Genomic DNA, 20,001 nt, shown 5'->3' with positions numbered 1-20,001 from the left:
CCTCCATTTCATTTGACTTTTTCGAAGTATTACATTATGTCTTTCTATTATTTCTTCCGTTTCTATACTATGAGATAATATATATTATTGGCATTTAATATTTTTGGGTCCTCAGTCGAACTGAAGACCGCTGGCACTTACCCTCAACTTTAATGCACTTTTTCATACCTAAATATTTGGTTTATTAACCTACTTGTCTAACAAATATTGTTCAAAATGGTCTGGCGCTTCTACTTATGGCCACTGATAAGTGAAAATGATAAATTAATTTAATTATTCAATTAATCCTTAACCCATGAAGGTGTTACCGGGGATACAACTAGCTATTGAGAATTTAGTTCTCACGATGATGGTATTCTGGTCTCAGTACCTAATATGTACCGTACCACTTTAATTGGGGTATTCTATGGAGCGGTAGCCAGTTGAATAGGATATTTGGATCTGATAAATCCTATTTACAATGTAGTTTATACGATATTAAGCACTTTATCTTTGCCAGGGTGTATTCTAGTTTGTATTAGAATTTACATTAGCGTACGCAAGGTTTGAGAACACAAAATAGACCTCTCCTAAAAGGACCTAACAATAAAAAAAAACCATCGTTAACATTGAGCACCGGTAAACAGTGTAGACAGAAGATAGTTCGAAAAGTAATAGTGGGATCATGGACGCATATCATGAATTCATTCAACCTACTAGGGTGTCACAATGCATAGGATGCAATTTTATCAGTCCAACTTCGAAGAGTTTGATTGTTGGGAAGGCCACAGTGTTACAAGTTTTTGAAATAATTAATACCGAATCTCAACAATATAAGTTGAAGTTAGTAGAGCAATTCAAGCTTCATGGATTGATAACTGACATAAAGGCCATAAGAACTGTTGAGAATCGGCAGTTGGACTACTTGTTGGTTTCTACCAAAGGAGCCAAGATGTCATTAATCAAATGGGACCACCACTTGAATTCAATTAGTACAGTTTCGTTACATTATTATGAAAATTCAATTCAAAGTTCAACATATGAGAAATTAACTACCACTGATTTATTAGTGGAGCCTAACAACAATTGTACATGTCTAAGATTCAAAAATTTGTTGACATTTTTACCTTTTGAAACTATAGATGATGAGGATGAAGACGATGAAGAAGATGAAGAAATGAATGGAAGCTCTGGTAGCGATAAGAAGGCAACTATCAAGGAAAATGGTAACATAGGTGGAGAAGAGGTATCAGAACTTTTCGAATCTAGCTTTATGATTGATGGACGAACCTTAGATTCTAGAATTGGAGACATAATAGACATGCAATTCTTATACAATTACAGAGAGCCTACCATAGCAATTATTTTCCTGAAAGCCCATGCCTGGGCTGGTAATTTGCCAAAGGTTAAAGATAACATCAACTTTATTGTATTGTCGTTAGATCTTGTAACTAAGGCATCCACTACAGTCTTGAAGATCGATAACTTACCGTTCGATATAGATAAGATTATTCCATTGCCTCAACCTTTGAATGGTAGTTTATTAATGGGATGTAACGAGATAATTCATGTCGACAACGGTGGTATTACAAGAAGATTGGCGTTGAATCAATATACATCATCGATTACAACTTCACTTAAGAATTATCATGATCAATCGGATTTGAACTTAAAGCTAGAAAATTGTACTGTCAAAGCTATTCCTAACGATAACAAGGTTTTGATGATCTTGAGCAATGGAGAATTCTATTATATAAACTTTAAAATCGATGGGAAAACTATTAAAAAATTCTTCGTAGAAAAAGTTTCAGATATCATCCATGACAATATTCAATTAACATACCCAGGTGAGATTGCCACGCTTGATCATAATTTGATATTCATAAGTAACAAAAATGGTAATAACCCTTTACTTGAGTTGAAATATAAAACTTTTGAACATGTTATTGTACAAGAGAATGAAGAAAGTAATGATCCGATAGATAATGTAGATGAAGATGATGATTTATATGAAGAAGATGAAGTCAATAAAAAAATTTCAATTAATAAAAGTCTGATAGAATTCATAAAACATGATGAATTGATCAATAATGGTCCAATTTCAAATTTCACGCTTGGTCATTATTCCACTGATAAATTTAAATCAAGTTTACCGAATCCAAATTACAAAGAAATCTCCATTATAAGCAATTCAGGTTCCCATAAACAGGGTGGTTTAAATATACTTACGCCTAGTGTGCAGCCCATAATTCAGTCATCCTTGAGTTTTTCTCAAATCCACCGAATGTGGACAATTAATAACGAATTTTTGATTACGTCTGATGACGAAAATTTCAAATCTGAAATTTTTCAACTTAATAAATCATTCGCAAGGTTAAATTCCAAGGATTTTGTTAACAATGAATCAACGATTGGGATGCATGAATTAAATAATAATGAATTCTTTTTGCAAGTGACTCCAAAGAAAATATCTGTATTTAATAAAAAGTTTAAAAGAATCATTTCCTTTAGCAAAGAGTTGAAAAAATATGCAAATGATGAAATTATTTATAGTACTTTTAATGATGAATTTTTAATGGTCTTTTTCTCCAGTGGTGAAGTGGTTATTTATTCCATCAACACCTATAATGAGACATTCTCAAAGATAAATATTCCTAAGATATTGAATGATACAATTATTACTACAGGTTATATAACGAATTCAAGTTTACTTAATGCAGTGCTGAAAGATATAAATTTATTAATTAATAAGAATAGGGGAACTAAGAGAAAACACGGCGGAAGAAATTCGAGTATTACGGGTATTAATACATCTGACTCCGATTTTGGTCCAAAGCTGAAGACTTTTATATTAGTTACTGGTGACAATAGAATTGTTGCATTCAATAGGTTTCACAATGAAAGATGTTACCAATTAAATGATGTTGATAAATTTACTGATCATCTCTCATTAGGTTTTTTTGAACCACGAGATACCTATCCAGATCCATTTATCAAGAACATAATTTTTAATGAGTTAGGAGATGAACACTCAAAGGATGAATATTTAACTATTTTAACAATTGGAGGTGAAATTTTAATTTATAAACTATTTTTTGATGGTGAAAATTTTAAACTTGTGAAAGAAAAAGATTTAATCATTACTGGAGCCCCTGACAACGCATATTCTTTAGGTACCACGATTGAAAGAAGACTTGTTTATTTTCCAAACGTTAATGGCTTTACGTCTATCTTTGTTACTGGTATAACTCCTTACTATATTTCGAAAACAACCCACTCAATTCCGAGGATTTTCAAATTTACAAAGCTCCCCGCTGTTTCATTTGCGCCATATTCTGATAGCAAAATTAAGAATGGGTTAATTTATCTTGATAATTCTAAAAATGCTAGAATTTGTGAGATTCCGATTGATTTTAATTACGAAAATAATTGGCCAATAAAGAAAATTCCTATTAAGGAAAGTATAAAATCGGTTACATATCATGAACTTTCAAATACATTCGTAATTTCAACTTATGAAGAAATACCATATGACTGTCTAGATGAAGAAGGGAAGCCAATTGTTGGTATTGATAAGTCTAAGCCCTCTGCAAATTCGTATAAAGGATACATAAAGTTAATCTCTCCGTATAATTGGTCTGTTATTGACACAATTGAATTGGTTGATAATGAAATTGGTATGAATGTTCAATCAATGGTTCTCGACGTAGGATCGAGTACAAAAAAATTTAAAAATAAGAAAGAGTTGATCGTTATTGGTACTGGTAAATATAGAATGGAAGATTTAAGTGCTAATGGCTCATTCAAGATATTTGAAATTATTGACATTATTCCAGAACCTGGTAAACCTGAAACTAATCACAAATTTAAGGAAATACATCAGGAAGATACAAGGGGGGCTGTTACTTCGATATGTGAAATTAGCGGACGTTTCTTGGTTTCACAAGGACAAAAGATTATTATTCGGGATTTACAGGATGATGGTGTTGTTCCTGTTGCATTTTTAGATACGTCAGTATATGTTTCGGAAGCGAAGAGTTTCGGGAACTTATTAATTCTTGGAGACTCATTGAAAAGTATATGGCTAGCGGGATTTGACGCTGAACCATTTAGAATGGTTATGCTAGGCAAAGATTTACAATCTTTAGATGTGAATTGTGCTGATTTTATTATAAAAGACGAAGAGATATTTATACTTATCGCTGATAATAATAGTACATTACACTTAGTTAAATATGACCCTGAAGACCCGACATCTTCTAATGGTCAAAGGTTGATCCATAAGGCATCTTTTAATATTAATTCTATTCCTACATGTCTTAGATCCATACCTAAGAATGAAGAAATTAATCCGTCTGGTACAGAAGTCTTCCAATCGATTGGTTCAACGATTGATGGTTCCTTCTATTCAGTTTTCCCAATCAATGAAGCTAGCTACAGAAGGATGTATATCTTACAGCAGCAAATTACTGATAAAGAATATCATTTCTGTGGATTAAACCCAAGATTAAACAGATTCGGTGGCTTATCAATGACTGTGAATGATACTAATACAAAGCCTTTATTGGACTATGAAGTTATCAGAATGTTTGCTAAGTTGAATGAAGATAGGAGGAAGAACTTATCCATGAAAGTGAGTTCTAAAAATGTATATCAAGATATTTGGAAGGATCTAATTGAATTCGACCATGTATTGAAAAATTTATAGTAGATTGTAATAATGTACATATTTAATAAAACGCACTTTTTTCAAAAATACATCAACAAAAAAACTACTATAGGACAAATACAACGACTTCAACACATATATTATTTGAGCTGCATCATGCCACCAAAGTTGAAAGCGACAAGGAAGTCGGTATCATTTCAATACTCAAGTGATGAATCTGTTTCGAAATCGCAGTACATACTAAAGAGGGAATTTCCACAGATTGAAACTTCAACATTGACAATACCATTTCATGCGATCCTAATGATTTTTGGATTATATAAAGCTGGGTTAACAGCTAATGCTTCCGAGGTAATGTTGAAAGGTATTCTAAGTTTGATTCCCTTACAATTGCTTTACGGATATCTAATTACTACAAGGTTTACGGAGAAGTCCAAGAAGAGCAAAACTCAAAACAGTTCGGAGAATGTACCTTTACTATTAGCAGGAGGGGTAGTTATTTCCTTAGTTTTATCTGTTCCTTTGTTCGTTTTATTAATATTACTTGGTGCTCCATTGGCTAGTCACTTGAAAGAAACATACTTATTGTCAATTCACTTGTCATTGTTGATATTTTATCCTCTGCTAATTTTGTACAAGTACGATTATAAATTGTTAATCAAATTCCTTGATGCCGATGGCGTATACAATGCTATAGCTAAAAATCAGATATTATTCAGTGCTGTTTTGGCTGTCATCGGCACATGGTTCGGAGTTATTCCGATACCATTAGATTGGGACAGAGACTGGCAGCAGTGGCCAATTACATTATTAACAGGAGCCTATATAGGTTCGTTTGTCGGAGGAGTGTCTTGTTTCATTTTTTAATAGCCACATTTACATATCCAATCCGCTCAACATGTAGCAGCTAAGTCCGAATAGGTCATTTCAAGCTACTTCACTTCAATTCTATAAGTCTGATTACATCACTTACATAAACGTTTTGTAATGCATATATAATAGTATAATTGTACCCCTTTAGGTTCTTCTAATCACCATGTTTGCTGTCTTAGTCAGTTGACTATAATTTAGCAATTGCGAAATCCCTGAGATGATATCGAATCGGTTAACAGAAAACCGAGTGACCATTGAATTTACTATAAATGTCGCTCAATATCGATCAGTTATAGATTTCATCAGAAGTGTATATTCTTTTCACAATACTGTATTAGTTTAATATAACTTGATAAAACATCTAATAGACAATGTCCGAATTATTCCCAACTGACGTTAAATTGAAATATGTCCCATACACAAAGGGTAATGATGCCGTTGCTTCATGTGGTAACCCAATTGAGTTCGACTTAGCTAAGGAATTGCCAGGGAAGAAGATTGTTTTAACTGCTGCTCCAGGTGCGTTCACTCCAACTTGTACTGAAGAACATATTCCAAATTACTTGAAAAACGTGGAACAATTTAAGAGCAAGGGCGTTGACAGAGTCATTGTTATAACCGCAAATGATCCATTTGTCAATGCAGCATGGGGTAAGGCTTTAGGATACAAGGATGAGTCTAATTACGTTATCTTTGCATCCGATCCAAATGCTGCTTTATCCAAAGAATTAGGTGACAATTTTGTGGCTGATTTGACCAAAGCTGGTCTTGGTGTCAGGACTGCCAGATATACCTCAATCATTAAAGACGGTAAAGTTTCTTTCTTAGAAAGTGAAGATGGGTTGGGTTTCAGTGAAATCTCAAATGCGTCAACTGTTTTAGAAAGACTTTAGGAGTTTCAAAAGTGGATTTCATGATTAACAATGCCATTGATATGATTTGTAAATTTTATAATGATTTGTATAATTTAATGGAGAAATAGTTCGTTTTATTAATGTGTAGCTGAAATATGTGGCTTATGGATGCTAGTCAAATACTACTTTCTATTTAGTGAATTGACTTGTATTATACAAGCATTTGATATTGTTATTTAACTTCATATGTATTCTTACGGTTTAATTGTGTCTTGTGCAATAGTAGTTGGGTGTTTAATTCTTTCAGTGCAAAAGAGGCCAGATCTTGTTGATAACGCGTAAAAATTTAGAAATGATGTTTCTTCTATAAACAAAGCTATTAAAAGAAAAAAACTATAAATGTCTGGGTTTCCAAAGGTACCCTTAGTTGTAGGTGATACCGACGATGATGCATCAATTCATTTGCAGTCTCGTGTAGGTCCAGCAAGACCTTTACCAACTAAGCAAAGGTCATTCAGTTCTCACGACAAAGAAATATTGAAGATTTTGAATGAGGTGGATGACGAACTGGAAGCTGAATACGATTTCAATAAACAATTTGATATATTCCAGAAAAGTGGTAGTATTCCAAATGATATAGAATATAGTGACAATGATTCTGACGCTGATACCCAGGTGGAATCAGCGAATGAGTACGAAGATGAAAACAATAAGCAGGAAAATAGGTATTATCCAAACATATATAGAGATGAAGTGATACCCGATAATAAATATGAATTCAGAGAAGAAAAAGAAAAGCAGAAGCCAAATAAAAGTTTGTTTGAGGAATTCAAAAGAGCTCGAGAGAACACACACCCTTTCATGGAATCTAGTAAGACTAATTACAAGAAGTATGCTTTATTTGCGCTCATGTCATTTTCGGTCACTTGCATAGTACTATTAATATACCAACGTGAAGTGGTTTTTCACCCAGTGGTTATAGATAAGCCAATTGAGAATTATTACGAAATAAACTCGAAGTTTGGCAATCTCGAAAATAGAGTAAATAAATTAAGCCTGTTTGCTGAAGACTTGTCTAAAAGACAAGAAGATCTTGTTCAAAAACATGAAGTGCTATCAGCAAGTATAAATGAAAAATTTGATTTAGTGAGTGACAGGTTTAGTAAAATTGATTCAAGTGTAATAAACCTGAATCAGTTTGATAATTTATGGAAAGAATTTACTGCTTTGAAGGCAAAAGTGAGTGATTCTGAACCTTATATCAATCCTGAACCAAAATTGCTTGAAATTTCAGAGAAATTGAACAAACTCTCCAAAATTAGTGACAACATTGAGTCGGTTAAATCTAACATATTAAAGGAATTCTCCGCAATGCTACCAGAAAAAGTGCCAGTTTATATCAAGGATAACAAAATCCACTATATTCCAGAATTTCATAAATACATCTACAACTTTATTGATAATTATCAAAAAGAGAAGAATCTTACAACTAATATAAGTTGGGACCAATTCTTACGTGATAATGAAAATAATATGAATAGCCATATCAATTCAATAATAAAGAAAACCAATCTACTTAATATTAGTAAAGAAAAGCTTGAGAATTTCTTGCAAAAAAGAATTAACGAAAATAATAAACAAATATGGGAGAAGTACAATAATTTGATTGATAATTTAAATATTGTCAATAGTAACTCAACACTAATTGCAAAAAATTTGGAAAAGTCTACTAATACAATCCTACTCGATAATTTATTAGAAATATTTGCTAAAGGTTCGAACAAAGTTAACTATGCTGATTATAAGCTAGGTTCTAGAATATTGGGCTTCTTAACCACTACATCTACTTCATCGACTAGAAGTCAAATCTCACAAAAATCCTTACCCAGAAGGATCTTTTTGGGATGGTTTGACTATTTAAATTCAAGTGGCGTCCATAAGCCTAAAAACTGGAAATATAATGCTAATAATGTTTTGATTGATGGAGGTAATTATTGGCATTGTGAATCAAATGAATGTTCAATTGGCTTAAGATTATCAGATCCTGTTATCTTGACTGATTTAATTTTTAAGAATCCGCCTGTCGAAGGTATAAAACCACCAAGTTATGTTTCAATTTATATTAAACCAAGAAATTCTGAACAGGTGAACGAGTTGAAAGGATACTTGCAAAATAAGTTTGATATATCTCAACCTAGTGATCAAAAATATTTGAAGAAATTTTACAAGATCAAAGAGGTGTCACTTGATTCCAATAAACCCATTAATCACGTTAAATTTCCAGTAAGTTTAGTAAATTTGAAAATTCCAGTTAAAGATATTTATATTCAAATAAGGTCCAACGGTGGAATCACTGGATTATACAATTTAAAAGCCTATGGAATAAGCGAATTTAATTCATACAAATATAATCAAGAATTTGAATTATTAATCGATAAATTATCAGAATTGGATGAAAATGAAGAATCCGTAACTAATAACGTTGACATAGATAATCTCATAGATGAAAATGATTCCGATATCTTGGGTGATGATGAAATATTATTTTAAACTTCAATTCTCTGGCTACATATCTGTAATTAGTATCAAATATACATACTCCAATTTAACTTAAACCTCATTCACACTTAACTAAAAAGTAAGACATTATATGAAAGCTACAATAAAATCAAAGAAATAATAAATGTAAAATTAAATAGTTAAAGTATCATGCAGAAACTATATACCAAATGAAAGATGCAGAATACAATAAAAAACCCATATTTTAAAAGCGTTCAACAAATCGAACAAATAATTCCAGTAAACCAGAATCTAATTTAGAAAAATATTAACCCATTAATCAATTAATCAACTTACAATAAGGATAAAGCAGCTAATAAACCAGCAACGAAGACTGGAACAGCCTTGTTGTTAGCGGCACCTTCAGCAGCAGAAACAGCAGCAACTGAAGATTCAGCAGCTGAAGTAGATTGAGCGGCAACAGTAGATTGACCAGCTGGGGTAGTACCAGCAGCAGCTTCACTGACTGGAGTAGTACCAGCAGCAGCTTCACTGGCTGGGGCAGTACCGGCTGGAGCTTCACCGGCTGGGGTAGTACCAGCAGCAGCTTCACTGGCTGGGGCAGTACCGGCTGGGGCTTCGCCAGCTGGAGTGGTACCAGCAGCAGCTTCACTGGCTGGGGCAGTACCGGCTGGGGCTTCGCCAGCTGGAGTGGTACCGGCTGGAGCTTCACCGGCTGGAGCGGAACTAGCTGGAGCTTCACTGACTGGACAGTAAGTAGTGTAAACAGTGTCGTTTTCAGTGATAGTAGTAACACCGGTAGTGTGAACAGCAGTAGAACAAGCATTGTCAGAACATGAAGTAATAGTAACAACAGCGGTTTCAATGTTGGTCTTGGTAGCTTCAGCTTCAGCTGGAGCACTAGTTTCAGCTGGAGCAGCAGAGGTGCTTTCAGCTGCTGTCAATGGACAGTAGGTGGTGTAGACGGTTTCGTCCTTGGTGACAGTGGTAAGACCGGTAGTTTCAACACCAGTGGAACATGCATTGTCAGAACAAGAAGTGATGGTGACAACAGTAGTTTGCAATTCGGTAGCGGTAGAGGTACCGTTAGCGTATGAGGAAGCACCTAAAGCTGGAGCAGCAGCAGCGGATAATAAAACACCTGATGAGAACTTCATTTTATATTTGTATTGATTAGTTGATTTTAAGCGAATGAATAATAACTATGAGTATAATATTCTTCAATTATTCAAATTCCAACATGATATCTTCAACTTTATATACTATTTGAATACCAATTATTCCCGCAACACGCTTAGGAGTGGCTATGATTCACATTCACCAATTTCACCTTTCCTATTGCTCAATCCTATTCTTCAAGTATCATAACAGGTAAATAAATAGTTAATATCCCAGGTTTTGCACCTGATTGTTCTGTTGCATTACCATTTAGAGACAATTTCCCCATGTCATAACCAGCTACATTTCGGCTAATTTTAATTCTAGAATGACAACATACACGCTTGATATGCACAATTGCCATAGAAACGCAATTCACTAACTGTACTTCACAAGAAATTTTGAGCCATCAAATATCTGAAACGCGATTCTCTAGTTGCGACCGAAAATTTTCATGCAGAAGTGCAACAATTCGCCTTTTCGGATCGTACAATATTTCCGAATTTGTTAGGCAGGAGGTATTCGCCAGATTTGAAAAAAGGGGTGCCTACGACGCTTGCTGCCTTGTTTACGGTAGGGTTTTCTGACTGCATAATAAATACTTATGACAACAAGCCGCATAGTATGAAATCATCATGTAAGCGAATATAGCCCTGGGAAGTCAATAAAAAATCAGTAAAAAACCTACCATGGTATTGTGAGCATCTGCCTGGTTCACAAAGCACAAGATTGATTGAGATGTTGAGGGGCTTTAAACAAGCATTATTTCTATTAATAACACACAATACCTACATTGTATATTTAAAACTCAACATATATGAATAGGGTAACACGGATGTCTAAAACAGACATTTGAACGAATGTAGGATACCAGATGTTATAAACCATGAAATATGCTATACATGTAAGAGAAAAAAAAGGTGAGAGTGCGTTAAATGAGAAATTTGGACAATTTTCATCAACAAGGCGTAAGACATATCGGGAAAGTGCCTTGGACGGATAGGGAAGACAGATAAATTGACAAGGCAAAAGAAAGGTTTAATTGAGCCTTTACTTTTAATTTTTCAATACAACTTTGTAGGTTGCGATTTCGAAACCTCTCAATCTGATAGATGCACTGCCCTTGTCAAACGGAATTTCTTCAATTTCTTGTTCAAGGGCATTTGCCTTAAATATTTTGTCGACGGAGAGAACATTGAGGTCGAATTCTAGTTTACCCGAGCTTGAACCACCTAAAGATTCGTATACTCTAATAATAAATGACTTTTGGCCCTTATTTTTGATTGGAATATTCTCGTGTAATGAAACATCTTCATCGTCTTCTGATCTCTTTAAGTGGGACAAGACGAGACTTCCTGCATTATCTAACTTAATCGAACTTAACAATTCAGGCAACCTTGTAGAATTAACTCCATGGGTTAATCTATGGTTGAAATTGTAGCCTAGCTTGACGGTGTCGGAGCCCAAGGTTCCCTTATGTGGGTACAAAGCATATTCAAACTCATGTTGGCCCATATCCGCTTTATCATCTGGAGCCTTAGCTGATCTCAATAACGATAGCGTCATCAAGTTTCCATGAATTGATCCACCATACTTGCTATTATTCAAAATAGATACACCATAATTAAACTCTGACAAATCCATAAACTTGTGGTGACACACTTCAAACTTTGCGATGTCCCAACTAGTATTATAATGGGTAGGTCTTGATGTTAATCCGAATTGGGTTTCATAATTGGCTTGTTGAGACGTATAAATGGTTGTTGGGAATTGTACTTTTAAGAATTTGTATGTCTCATGCCAATCAACCTTGGACTTAAATTTAATGAAGTTATTTTGCACTGATTTAAAATCAGTTAATCCTTCAACTGACACAACAGTTTCAATAGAGGATTTATCAGAAATATGTGTTTTGATCAACACCGACGATTCTAATTCATTGTTGGCTAATATGCTTACTTCATTCTTTGTCAAAAGTTTATATTTAGTCAACGAATATAACTCGGTATCCCAAGCAGGGAAATTCAATGGCTCATCATCGTACAAGACAAACTGATTTCCTCCAATACTTTCACCACTATCAGTTTGCTTTGTTGCAGTAGCATCAATAATTTCGCGATCATGCTCCAAATCAATTACAGATGTTAGAATCCCGCTCTTAGAAATCGTAGCCTTTATCTTTTTATTAGATAAAACAAATACGTCTCCTTCTTCAATAACAGATGCTGGGTAAATAATTTCTGATTTATAATTAATCTTGGTTACACCTTGATTACTTGTAACTGAAATGATTAAATCTTTCCCCTCCTTCGCTGCGAGCTCCTCAGTGATCGCATCAAATAGATCAGGGTGCTCCGTTTCATTGATTCTTAATATTTCACTCCTGGGCCATGGTAAAGTATTAAGGTAATTCAATGATGATAATGTAAATTTGCCATCATCCTTGATGATATTCAACGCATCATTAATTAGCTTGTTAGCATTCTTTAATACCTTTTCTAACATTGGCCAAACTTCTTCATAGTATACCATACCAATACAACTACCTGGTAAAACATCATGGAATTGACATAAACAAAGATCTTCCCATAAAGCAGTTATCTCGGATTTTGGGTACTTATAGCTCTTATTCGTAATTGAAACCAATGATGCTAACCATTCTAGGTCGTGCAATTTAATCTCGTTAATTCTCATTAACTTTTTAACATAAGCTTGAGTGGTATAAGTACCTCTATGAAATTCCAAATAAATTTCTCCTGTCCAAGAAGGTAAATCTCTACCACCATTTGATCTTTCCAAAATATCTTCATAAAAGTCATCTACTGTATTGCCTAAATGTACAGTTGGCATTAAACCACTTGTATCCGACATTCCTCTGCATCTTCTTATTTTTTCAAACATTTCATCCGTTGGTCCACCACCACCATCACCATGACCAAATAATAATAATCCAGTTGGAACATCTCTTAAATTTTTATGTTGTTCTAAAGACCTTTTGATATCACCAAAGTTTGCACTAGCGGTATAGGTGTTTGCAGGTGGCATATGAACTAAAACTTGTGACCTATCTATACCTATCCAATTGAATGTACTTAGTGGGAATTGGTTAATGTTATTCCAAGACAACTTTTGAGTCAAAAAGTTACTAATACCAACCTGTTGACAAATCTGTGGTACTTGAGACGAATACCCAAAAGTATCTGGTAACCAAAATATATTGGAATAGATACCAAATTCATTGTATTGAAACCTTTGTCCCAATAAAAACTGACGAATCAAGGATTCCCCGTTTGGTATATTTGTATCATTTTCGACCCAAGAACCACCAATTGGCAAAAATTGGTTAGTTGTAAACTTATCTTTAATTTGTTTCAAAATTTCAGGGTGGTATTCTTTTAACCACTTGAACTGTTGCATTTGCGAAGCGACAAACACATATTCTGGGTATTCCTCCGCAAGTCTCAATTGCGTGGTCCATGATCTAACAATCTTTCTTTTGGTTTCTGCAAATGGCCATTCCCAAGCAGTATCTATATGGCAATTACCAACTCCAAAAACATCAATTCTAGAATCAGTAGCAAATACCTCGTCTGAATCAATCTTATCGCCAAGATAGCGCTTTGCTAATTTACGACAATCTGCTATTGATTCAACATTTTCGGGATCAAATGTATTCATAATATCATTACATAATTGGTTTGCCTGCCATTTTTGCCATGAATTACCTGGAAACTCCCTTGCAGCATCACCAATTATCCAGAAATCCCACATTAACCTTCTTGCTTCTAAGTTTGGCAATACTAAATCACATTTGCTTAATTGAAAGTATCTATTAGGATTGGGTGAACCATCACTTCCATTCCCAAACATTCCATTACATGCCATTTCTACGTAGAATCTATGGATACCTTCTTTCCAATACCGTTTTGGCACTCTAAATAAGGTTCTTTGATTACCACCCGTGAACGCTTGCAAAGGCAATCCCTTGTCGTTACATATCATGGCCTCATTATTACTATCCCACTGAAATTCAATAGCTTCTGGGTTTTTACTTATCCATTCAGACGGAATCGAAAATTCAACCTTGAACCAAAAGGTCTTCCACGAAGGACCAAAATTATCCCCCTTGTTACTATCTTTCCATTCCACTTCATCCCAATTTATATCTTTGAACAAAGGTCTTTGAGTCTTTCCATTTTTATCATCTGGTACCTTGTAGCTTTTTATATTTATGTATTCCGTGTTCGTATCTACTCTATCGAAGTCATAGAATTTTGGCAAGTTCAAGTCTCGATATTTACCTCCATCAATAAATTGTCTCAATCTGTCTTGGAACAAATGATCAATTGGTTTGAAGTTAGGTTGTAGATTATGTTTTTCGTATTCTTTACTCATGATTTTTATAGCTTATATTCTTCCATTAATGAAGAAAATACTAATACTACAGCTCCACTTCAAGGGGTCTCCGAGCCTTTTATCTGATTTTTGTGTGCACGCCCTCCTATTGCTATACTTTATTAGCCACTTGAAACATGTGTTGCAATGTATTCCATCTATAACTTAGTAATATTGGGGCATTTGTGTTTAGGAAATATTTATGTCGGCATACGAGTGGTTGTTTTCAAATGCTGCTAGAAAACTTTGTTTTATGGAATGATTCTTGCAGACGATAAGATAACAAAGATAAGATAAGGCTAAAAAAATTCAATCTTTCCAAAATGATATTAATTAATATTGCAAACCTAAATAATTATATATATTACTAAATATATTTTTAATGGAATAATTCTTCCATAATTGTCTTAAGGGACCATAAATTATAAACTAAGAATAAGTTTGTCAATACAAAAATTCTAATGAACATTTTCAAAATGCGGGGATAGACAATAAATAATGGAACATTCAGTAAATATATCACAGCTATAGGAGAAAAAATCATAATTATGATCCAATCTGCTTTCTTCTTACTTTCAGCTTGAATGTAATAAAATCTCTAGAAGTTTCACTTGCAAGGTGGAATACGCTTCAGACCTATTTTAAGATCTCCATGTTTTAAATGCTTTCTGAATAAACGAACCATATATTCTAGTCTCTGTGCTTAATATTTGAGGCGCCTCCTACCTATCTCCTTTTTTTTTGTTGGTGGGGGCAAGATACAATAAAATAGCACACAGCGATATCAATAGCCCTACTTTCAATCAAAAAGTTCCCCTCTTGCAATACCTGATTCGAAAGGAAGCTGCCGAAAGAATCTTCCTAGTCTTAAATCTTTTGATATCTACAGCCAATTTATGAAAATCACTTTATTACGCTATACAGATTAATTAGTGGCGTCGACGCCAGAATATTTTATCTATACTAAAGCATCTACTTATGATCTAATCAGCTCCTAAATTATTGGATCTTGACTTCCTTGTCCTCTTCAATGTGTTCGACATGATCGTAAGCATTAATTGTGGCAGATTGGCTTGAAGGCAATTTAGCAACAAATCCATTGATCAAACTAAATTCGCTGGTGACATTTCCACCCAAAGATTGGATCTTGTCTTTGATTTGGGACTTTTCGCTATCGCTAGCTGATTCTTTTAATGTAATAATATATGATTTAAGGTCTGACATAATTGTAAAACTAGAGAAAAAGAAGGTATCCCTAGAAACAGATGTCGAAATAAGTCCTTTACTATATCAAATTATATGCAGTATGGTTTCTAATGATAAATAGATAAGCAACTTAGCACCAACGGCAAAGATGTGGCGATATTCACCCAACTAGATACAATGCGGTACTATACGCCAATTGATCGGGTTTTAAATAAGATCAAGAGAAAGGGATTCTTTCTCTATTCGTCAATCATAGTCTTGTCGACATTATATGTTTTTTACACAATATCACACTTACCAGACGTGCTGAAAATTGAGCCTGAAGCTTCATCAAAGAACAAGATACGTAAGAAGATCAAACACGGAAAGAAAGACGGTGAAAGAAAGATTAAGACTGAACGAAGGAAACGAGCAGAGATCCGAGAGGGTCTTGTGGACGGTGTAGGAGTCCACCCTTCAAGAGAGATGGAGACGAAAATCCCACTTTAGTCAAATAGCAAGAATCAGAACCTACAGTCTATATTCTGAACAAAACTCATTAATTTAGATTCGACACCTACAGTTATGGTATTCAAGTAAGAAGGTCGGAACCGATGATGCAATTGTGAGGAGCGGAAGAAATGCTCAATCGCAACCGGCATCTTATTGGCTAATGGTGTGGCTACTTTCATTACAGGGAATCAACGTATTTAGGGTATCAAAAATAAAATGCTTATTTAAGGATCACTGTATTACAGTTATATGGTTGCTTGGAGCAAAATGTAGGCCTACCAATGTATATCTCGATTGCTTGAAATTGAGTCCGGCTTGCTCTTACGTCTCAGTTTTTGCATTGATTTTTGCACTTGCCATATTGGCCGACTTCATTATATGTATTGCCAGTGTATATACCTGACTGCCTATTATAGTTTATTTACAGGGCGTCTGGTTATAATCCTATAACTAATAAGGTACTAAACTTGCAAGGTATGTTTGCAACATAACTCCCAAGGTACTCCGCCATTAGTATATAAATGGTTAATTTCCACCAATTTCACGAGTTTTTCAATTAATGTTCTACAGTTGTTTCCCCGGTATCTTCAATTGGCTACCCATGTTGCCTATTATGACTCTTTGAAATGGGTATTTCCGTATTAGTAATGAACCGTGTAGTCTAGCCGGTCATTTGGCGGGGGCTTTTGTGTACTTTTTTTTCGAGCAGGATTTCGGCATAATCATTGGACATAATTGCTTTCTAACCTCCTATAAAAAGGATATAATCTAAATTATATAGTTTAAATTATATATACTATAACTTATTATTAAATCAAACTATTAAAAATGGTCAAAGCAGGTATGTATATATAGTATAGGAAAAATGGTAAGATATTTCGGAAGCAATTGATTGATTGGGTAATGAGCAATATAATCGATCGATTTGTTAATTGAAAAATTGAGTTAATTGTTGTTCAATTTTGACTAATTGATAGAATATTTGCTCATTGTAGAAAAATAGGTATCTTACAGGTTATAACTTGCTCGCATTGAGTGGGATGAAGAAATTTTAGGCATACTTACTAACAATAAACAGTTGCTGTATTAAGAGGTGATTCTAAAATTAACGGTGTCGTTAACTTCGAACAAGCATCTGAATCTGATCCTACCACTATTACATGGGAAATTTCTGGTAATGATGCCAATGCTTTAAGAGGTTTCCACGTTCACACATTCGGTGATAACACCAATGGTTGTACCTCTGCTGGTCCTCACTTCAACCCATTTTCCAAGGAACATGGTGCTCCAGAAGACGACAACAGACACGTCGGTGACTTAGGTAACGTTACAACTGATGCATCTGGTATTGCTAAGGGTTCCAAGCAAGACTTATTGGTCAAGTTGATCGGCCAAAACTCTATTTTAGGTAGAACTGTTGTTGTTCACGCCGGTACCGATGATTTAGGTAAGGGTGGTAATGCCGAATCCAAGAAGACAGGTAACGCTGGTGCTAGACCAGCCTGTGGTGTCATTGGTATTTCCGAATAAATTCGTTAAACTTGACACTCGTAAAATATATATCTAAATGTATGACGTTGTTTTATATCTATTATTGTGCGTATATTTGTAAGAGTTGTAATAATCTACTCTCAGTTATACAGCTTGCTGTACATTTGATAGTAAGATTCAGTTGATATTATTGCATAAACATATCCCTTAGATTTTGATCTTAAAGGTATTTCTAATTAGAGTTATGTTCAAGAAAAACCAGTTTCAAATCAATTTTTCAATCCCTCCATTACAGTAAAAATAAATATTATATATTAAAGCTGGTTCCACAAATTTCATAACGGCTTTTCCTTGAGTGGAGTCCTTCTTCAGTATATCTATCTAATCGTTCCTTCCATGTAAACCTTTCCTTTTTTCTCATTTATAATTTGCAACTTATAAGAATCTTCTCCTTCGACGATTCCAAAGGTTACTGTATCATGCAAAAACCATGGCTCAATATTTTTATAGGTAAATTTCCCGATCGTGAAGTCAGGATGTAACTTTTGAAACCAATATAATAAGAGCGTAACCATAAATGGACCTTGCACTATTATTTCTGGTAAATTTTCGATCTCACGGCAATAATTACTATCATAATGAATCTTATGACAGTTATAAGTTAAATGACTGTATCGTATAATGTCATTGTAAGATAATTTGATATTGAGTGCATCATTAAATTTTGGAAAGCTGGCATGATTCGCAACCAGCTGATATAAATCGTTCTTATATATCAATGTCCTATTTTCAATAAAGTTAAGACATTTTGTATCACTGAACTCTCTATTAATATTGACAAATGTTGCATCACCGAATGTCTTGACTGTATGAACTTTTTCTGTACATTTTAAATATTGATTCAACAATGGCGACTTGTAAATTTCAATGTTTCCTTTTACCCACATTCGTCTTTTGTAAGCCTGTTCATCCTTAACCATTGGTGCTTGATAATTGTCATACCCATCAGTGCCAAGACTTGTGTTAGGTTGATTGTTATACAAAAAGTGGAAACCAATTGGTATGTGGTTGTTCTCAAAGCCTAGTTTTTTAGCTTGAAATTTTTTTGGAAATATATCATCTAATAGTAACAACAAGTTGTTGCAGTTTATAGTAGAACATGTATCCTCAAATATCCAAGTTTTCAGTTTAATATATCTAGACCATTGGTCTAAACCTATTTTACTTAAACCCATGATATTGTGATTTAGGTCAAAAATATCTCATCTCTCATCACCAAAAAAATTATTTTCTAAGTAAATTTGTTCCACAACATTAACACTTTTTTTTTCACAAGCAATAATTAACATGAGTACGAGTGAAGCGTTGAAGAATATAAAGAACAAGCAGAAGAGGCTGAAGTTATTTGCTGATTTGAAGCACGAAAAAAACAAGGCCCGTCACAAATTAAGAAATGAAAGAGCTAAGGAGGAAAGGTCAAATCCTGAACTAAAGGAAGAAAGATTAGCGGCAAATATACCAGAAACTATTGAAAGTAAGAGAGTTTTTGATGAAACCATTACTCAAGAAGTGGAGGGGGAAGACGAGTTTGATCAATATTTCACTAGCACAAAGGAACCTAAGATTTTACTCACAACTAACGCTAACGCTAAAAAGCCAGCTTACGAATTTGCGGACCTCTTGATGGATTTCTTACCGAATGTGACATTTGTCAAGCGTAAGAGAGAATTTAGCATGAAAGATATGGCCAAATTTTGTAACAATAGAGAATACACTGACCTTGTGGTTATAAACGAAGACAAAAAGGTCGTAACAGGTATAACATTCATTCATCTACCAGAGGGCCCTACATTCTACTTCTCGGTCACCTCATTAACAGAAGGAAAGAAAATTGCAGGCCATGGTAGAGCCACAGACCATATACCTGAATTGATATTGAACAATTTTAATACCAGATTAGGTAAAACTGTTGGTAGATTATTTCAATCATTATTTCCTCATAAACCTGAATTTCAAGGTAGACAAGTCATAACTTTGCACAATCAAAGAGATTATATCTTTTTCAGGAGACATAGATATGTATTCCGTAATGAAGAGAAAGTGGGTTTACAAGAATTAGGTCCCCAGTTCACTCTCAAATTAAGAAGATTACAGAAGGGTATCAAGGACGATGTTGAATGGGAACACAGACCTGATATGGAACGTGATAAGAGAAAGTTCTACTTGTAATCTATATATTTTGTATATTGCCATATATTTAATTATCAAAATATATCCGTGTATTTTAATAAAGCTATACGCAGGATGTCTGATCTTATAAGGATTAACTAGAACATCAAACGCCTTTACAATCATAATAACTTA

The 20,001-nt window shown here is 34.2% G+C and overlaps 10 protein-coding genes across 10 annotated transcripts; 6 read left to right on the top strand and 4 right to left on the bottom strand.

Annotated features, from left to right (window-relative positions):
* Nucleotides 1-664: 664 nt before the first annotated feature.
* Nucleotides 665-4,687, top strand: AC631_00662 (cleavage/polyadenylation factor CFT1; the record flags this gene model as incomplete). The annotated part of the gene is made up of 1 exon (XM_015609492.1): nt 665-4,687. The coding sequence occupies one exon, from the start codon at nt 665-667 to the stop codon at nt 4,685-4,687; it is 4,023 nt and encodes a 1,340-aa protein (XP_015469625.1).
* Nucleotides 4,688-4,804: 117 nt separating this feature from the next.
* On the top strand, nt 4,805-5,515 carry AC631_00661 (mannose-ethanolamine phosphotransferase; the record flags this gene model as incomplete). The annotated part of the gene is made up of 1 exon (XM_015609491.1): nt 4,805-5,515. One exon carries the CDS (start codon nt 4,805-4,807, stop codon nt 5,513-5,515), a length of 711 nt encoding a protein of 236 aa, XP_015469624.1.
* Nucleotides 5,516-5,892: 377 nt separating this feature from the next.
* Nucleotides 5,893-6,414, top strand: AHP1 (thioredoxin peroxidase; the record flags this gene model as incomplete). The annotated part of the gene is made up of 1 exon (XM_015609490.1): nt 5,893-6,414. The coding sequence occupies one exon, from the start codon at nt 5,893-5,895 to the stop codon at nt 6,412-6,414; it is 522 nt and encodes a 173-aa protein (XP_015469623.1).
* Nucleotides 6,415-6,774: 360 nt separating this feature from the next.
* AC631_00659 (uncharacterized protein) lies at nt 6,775-8,925 on the top strand (the record flags this gene model as incomplete). Its single annotated transcript, XM_015609489.1, has 1 exon — nt 6,775-8,925. One exon carries the CDS (start codon nt 6,775-6,777, stop codon nt 8,923-8,925), a length of 2,151 nt encoding a protein of 716 aa, XP_015469622.1.
* A 302-nt stretch (nt 8,926-9,227) lies between these two features.
* Nucleotides 9,228-10,052, bottom strand: PGA62 (Pga62p; the record flags this gene model as incomplete). The annotated part of the gene is made up of 1 exon (XM_015609488.1): nt 9,228-10,052. The coding sequence occupies one exon, from the start codon at nt 10,050-10,052 to the stop codon at nt 9,228-9,230; it is 825 nt and encodes a 274-aa protein (XP_015469621.1).
* Nucleotides 10,053-11,109: 1,057 nt separating this feature from the next.
* Nucleotides 11,110-14,448, bottom strand: AMS1 (alpha-mannosidase; the record flags this gene model as incomplete). Its single annotated transcript, XM_015609487.1, has 1 exon — nt 11,110-14,448. One exon carries the CDS (start codon nt 14,446-14,448, stop codon nt 11,110-11,112), a length of 3,339 nt encoding a protein of 1,112 aa, XP_015469620.1.
* A 999-nt stretch (nt 14,449-15,447) lies between these two features.
* On the bottom strand, nt 15,448-15,672 carry AC631_00656 (uncharacterized protein; the record flags this gene model as incomplete). Its single annotated transcript, XM_015609486.1, has 1 exon — nt 15,448-15,672. One exon carries the CDS (start codon nt 15,670-15,672, stop codon nt 15,448-15,450), a length of 225 nt encoding a protein of 74 aa, XP_015469619.1.
* A 1,302-nt stretch (nt 15,673-16,974) lies between these two features.
* Nucleotides 16,975-17,676, top strand: SOD1 (superoxide dismutase; the record flags this gene model as incomplete). Its single annotated transcript, XM_015609485.1, has 2 exons — nt 16,975-16,987; nt 17,225-17,676. The coding sequence occupies 2 exons, from the start codon at nt 16,975-16,977 to the stop codon at nt 17,674-17,676; spliced, it is 465 nt and encodes a 154-aa protein (XP_015469618.1).
* A 338-nt stretch (nt 17,677-18,014) lies between these two features.
* On the bottom strand, nt 18,015-18,872 carry AC631_00654 (hydroxyacyl-thioester dehydratase; the record flags this gene model as incomplete). The annotated part of the gene is made up of 1 exon (XM_015609484.1): nt 18,015-18,872. The coding sequence occupies one exon, from the start codon at nt 18,870-18,872 to the stop codon at nt 18,015-18,017; it is 858 nt and encodes a 285-aa protein (XP_015469617.1).
* A 112-nt stretch (nt 18,873-18,984) lies between these two features.
* On the top strand, nt 18,985-19,866 carry RPF1 (rRNA-binding ribosome biosynthesis protein; the record flags this gene model as incomplete). The annotated part of the gene is made up of 1 exon (XM_015609483.1): nt 18,985-19,866. One exon carries the CDS (start codon nt 18,985-18,987, stop codon nt 19,864-19,866), a length of 882 nt encoding a protein of 293 aa, XP_015469616.1.
* Between the last annotated feature and the right edge of the window lie 135 nt (nt 19,867-20,001).

This window comes from Debaryomyces fabryi (assembly GCF_001447935.2).
Source record: "Debaryomyces fabryi strain CBS 789 chromosome Unknown contig00008, whole genome shotgun sequence".
NCBI lineage: Eukaryota > Fungi > Ascomycota > Pichiomycetes > Serinales > Debaryomycetaceae > Debaryomyces > Debaryomyces fabryi.
This window is presented reverse-complemented; position numbering and strand designations above follow the sequence as displayed.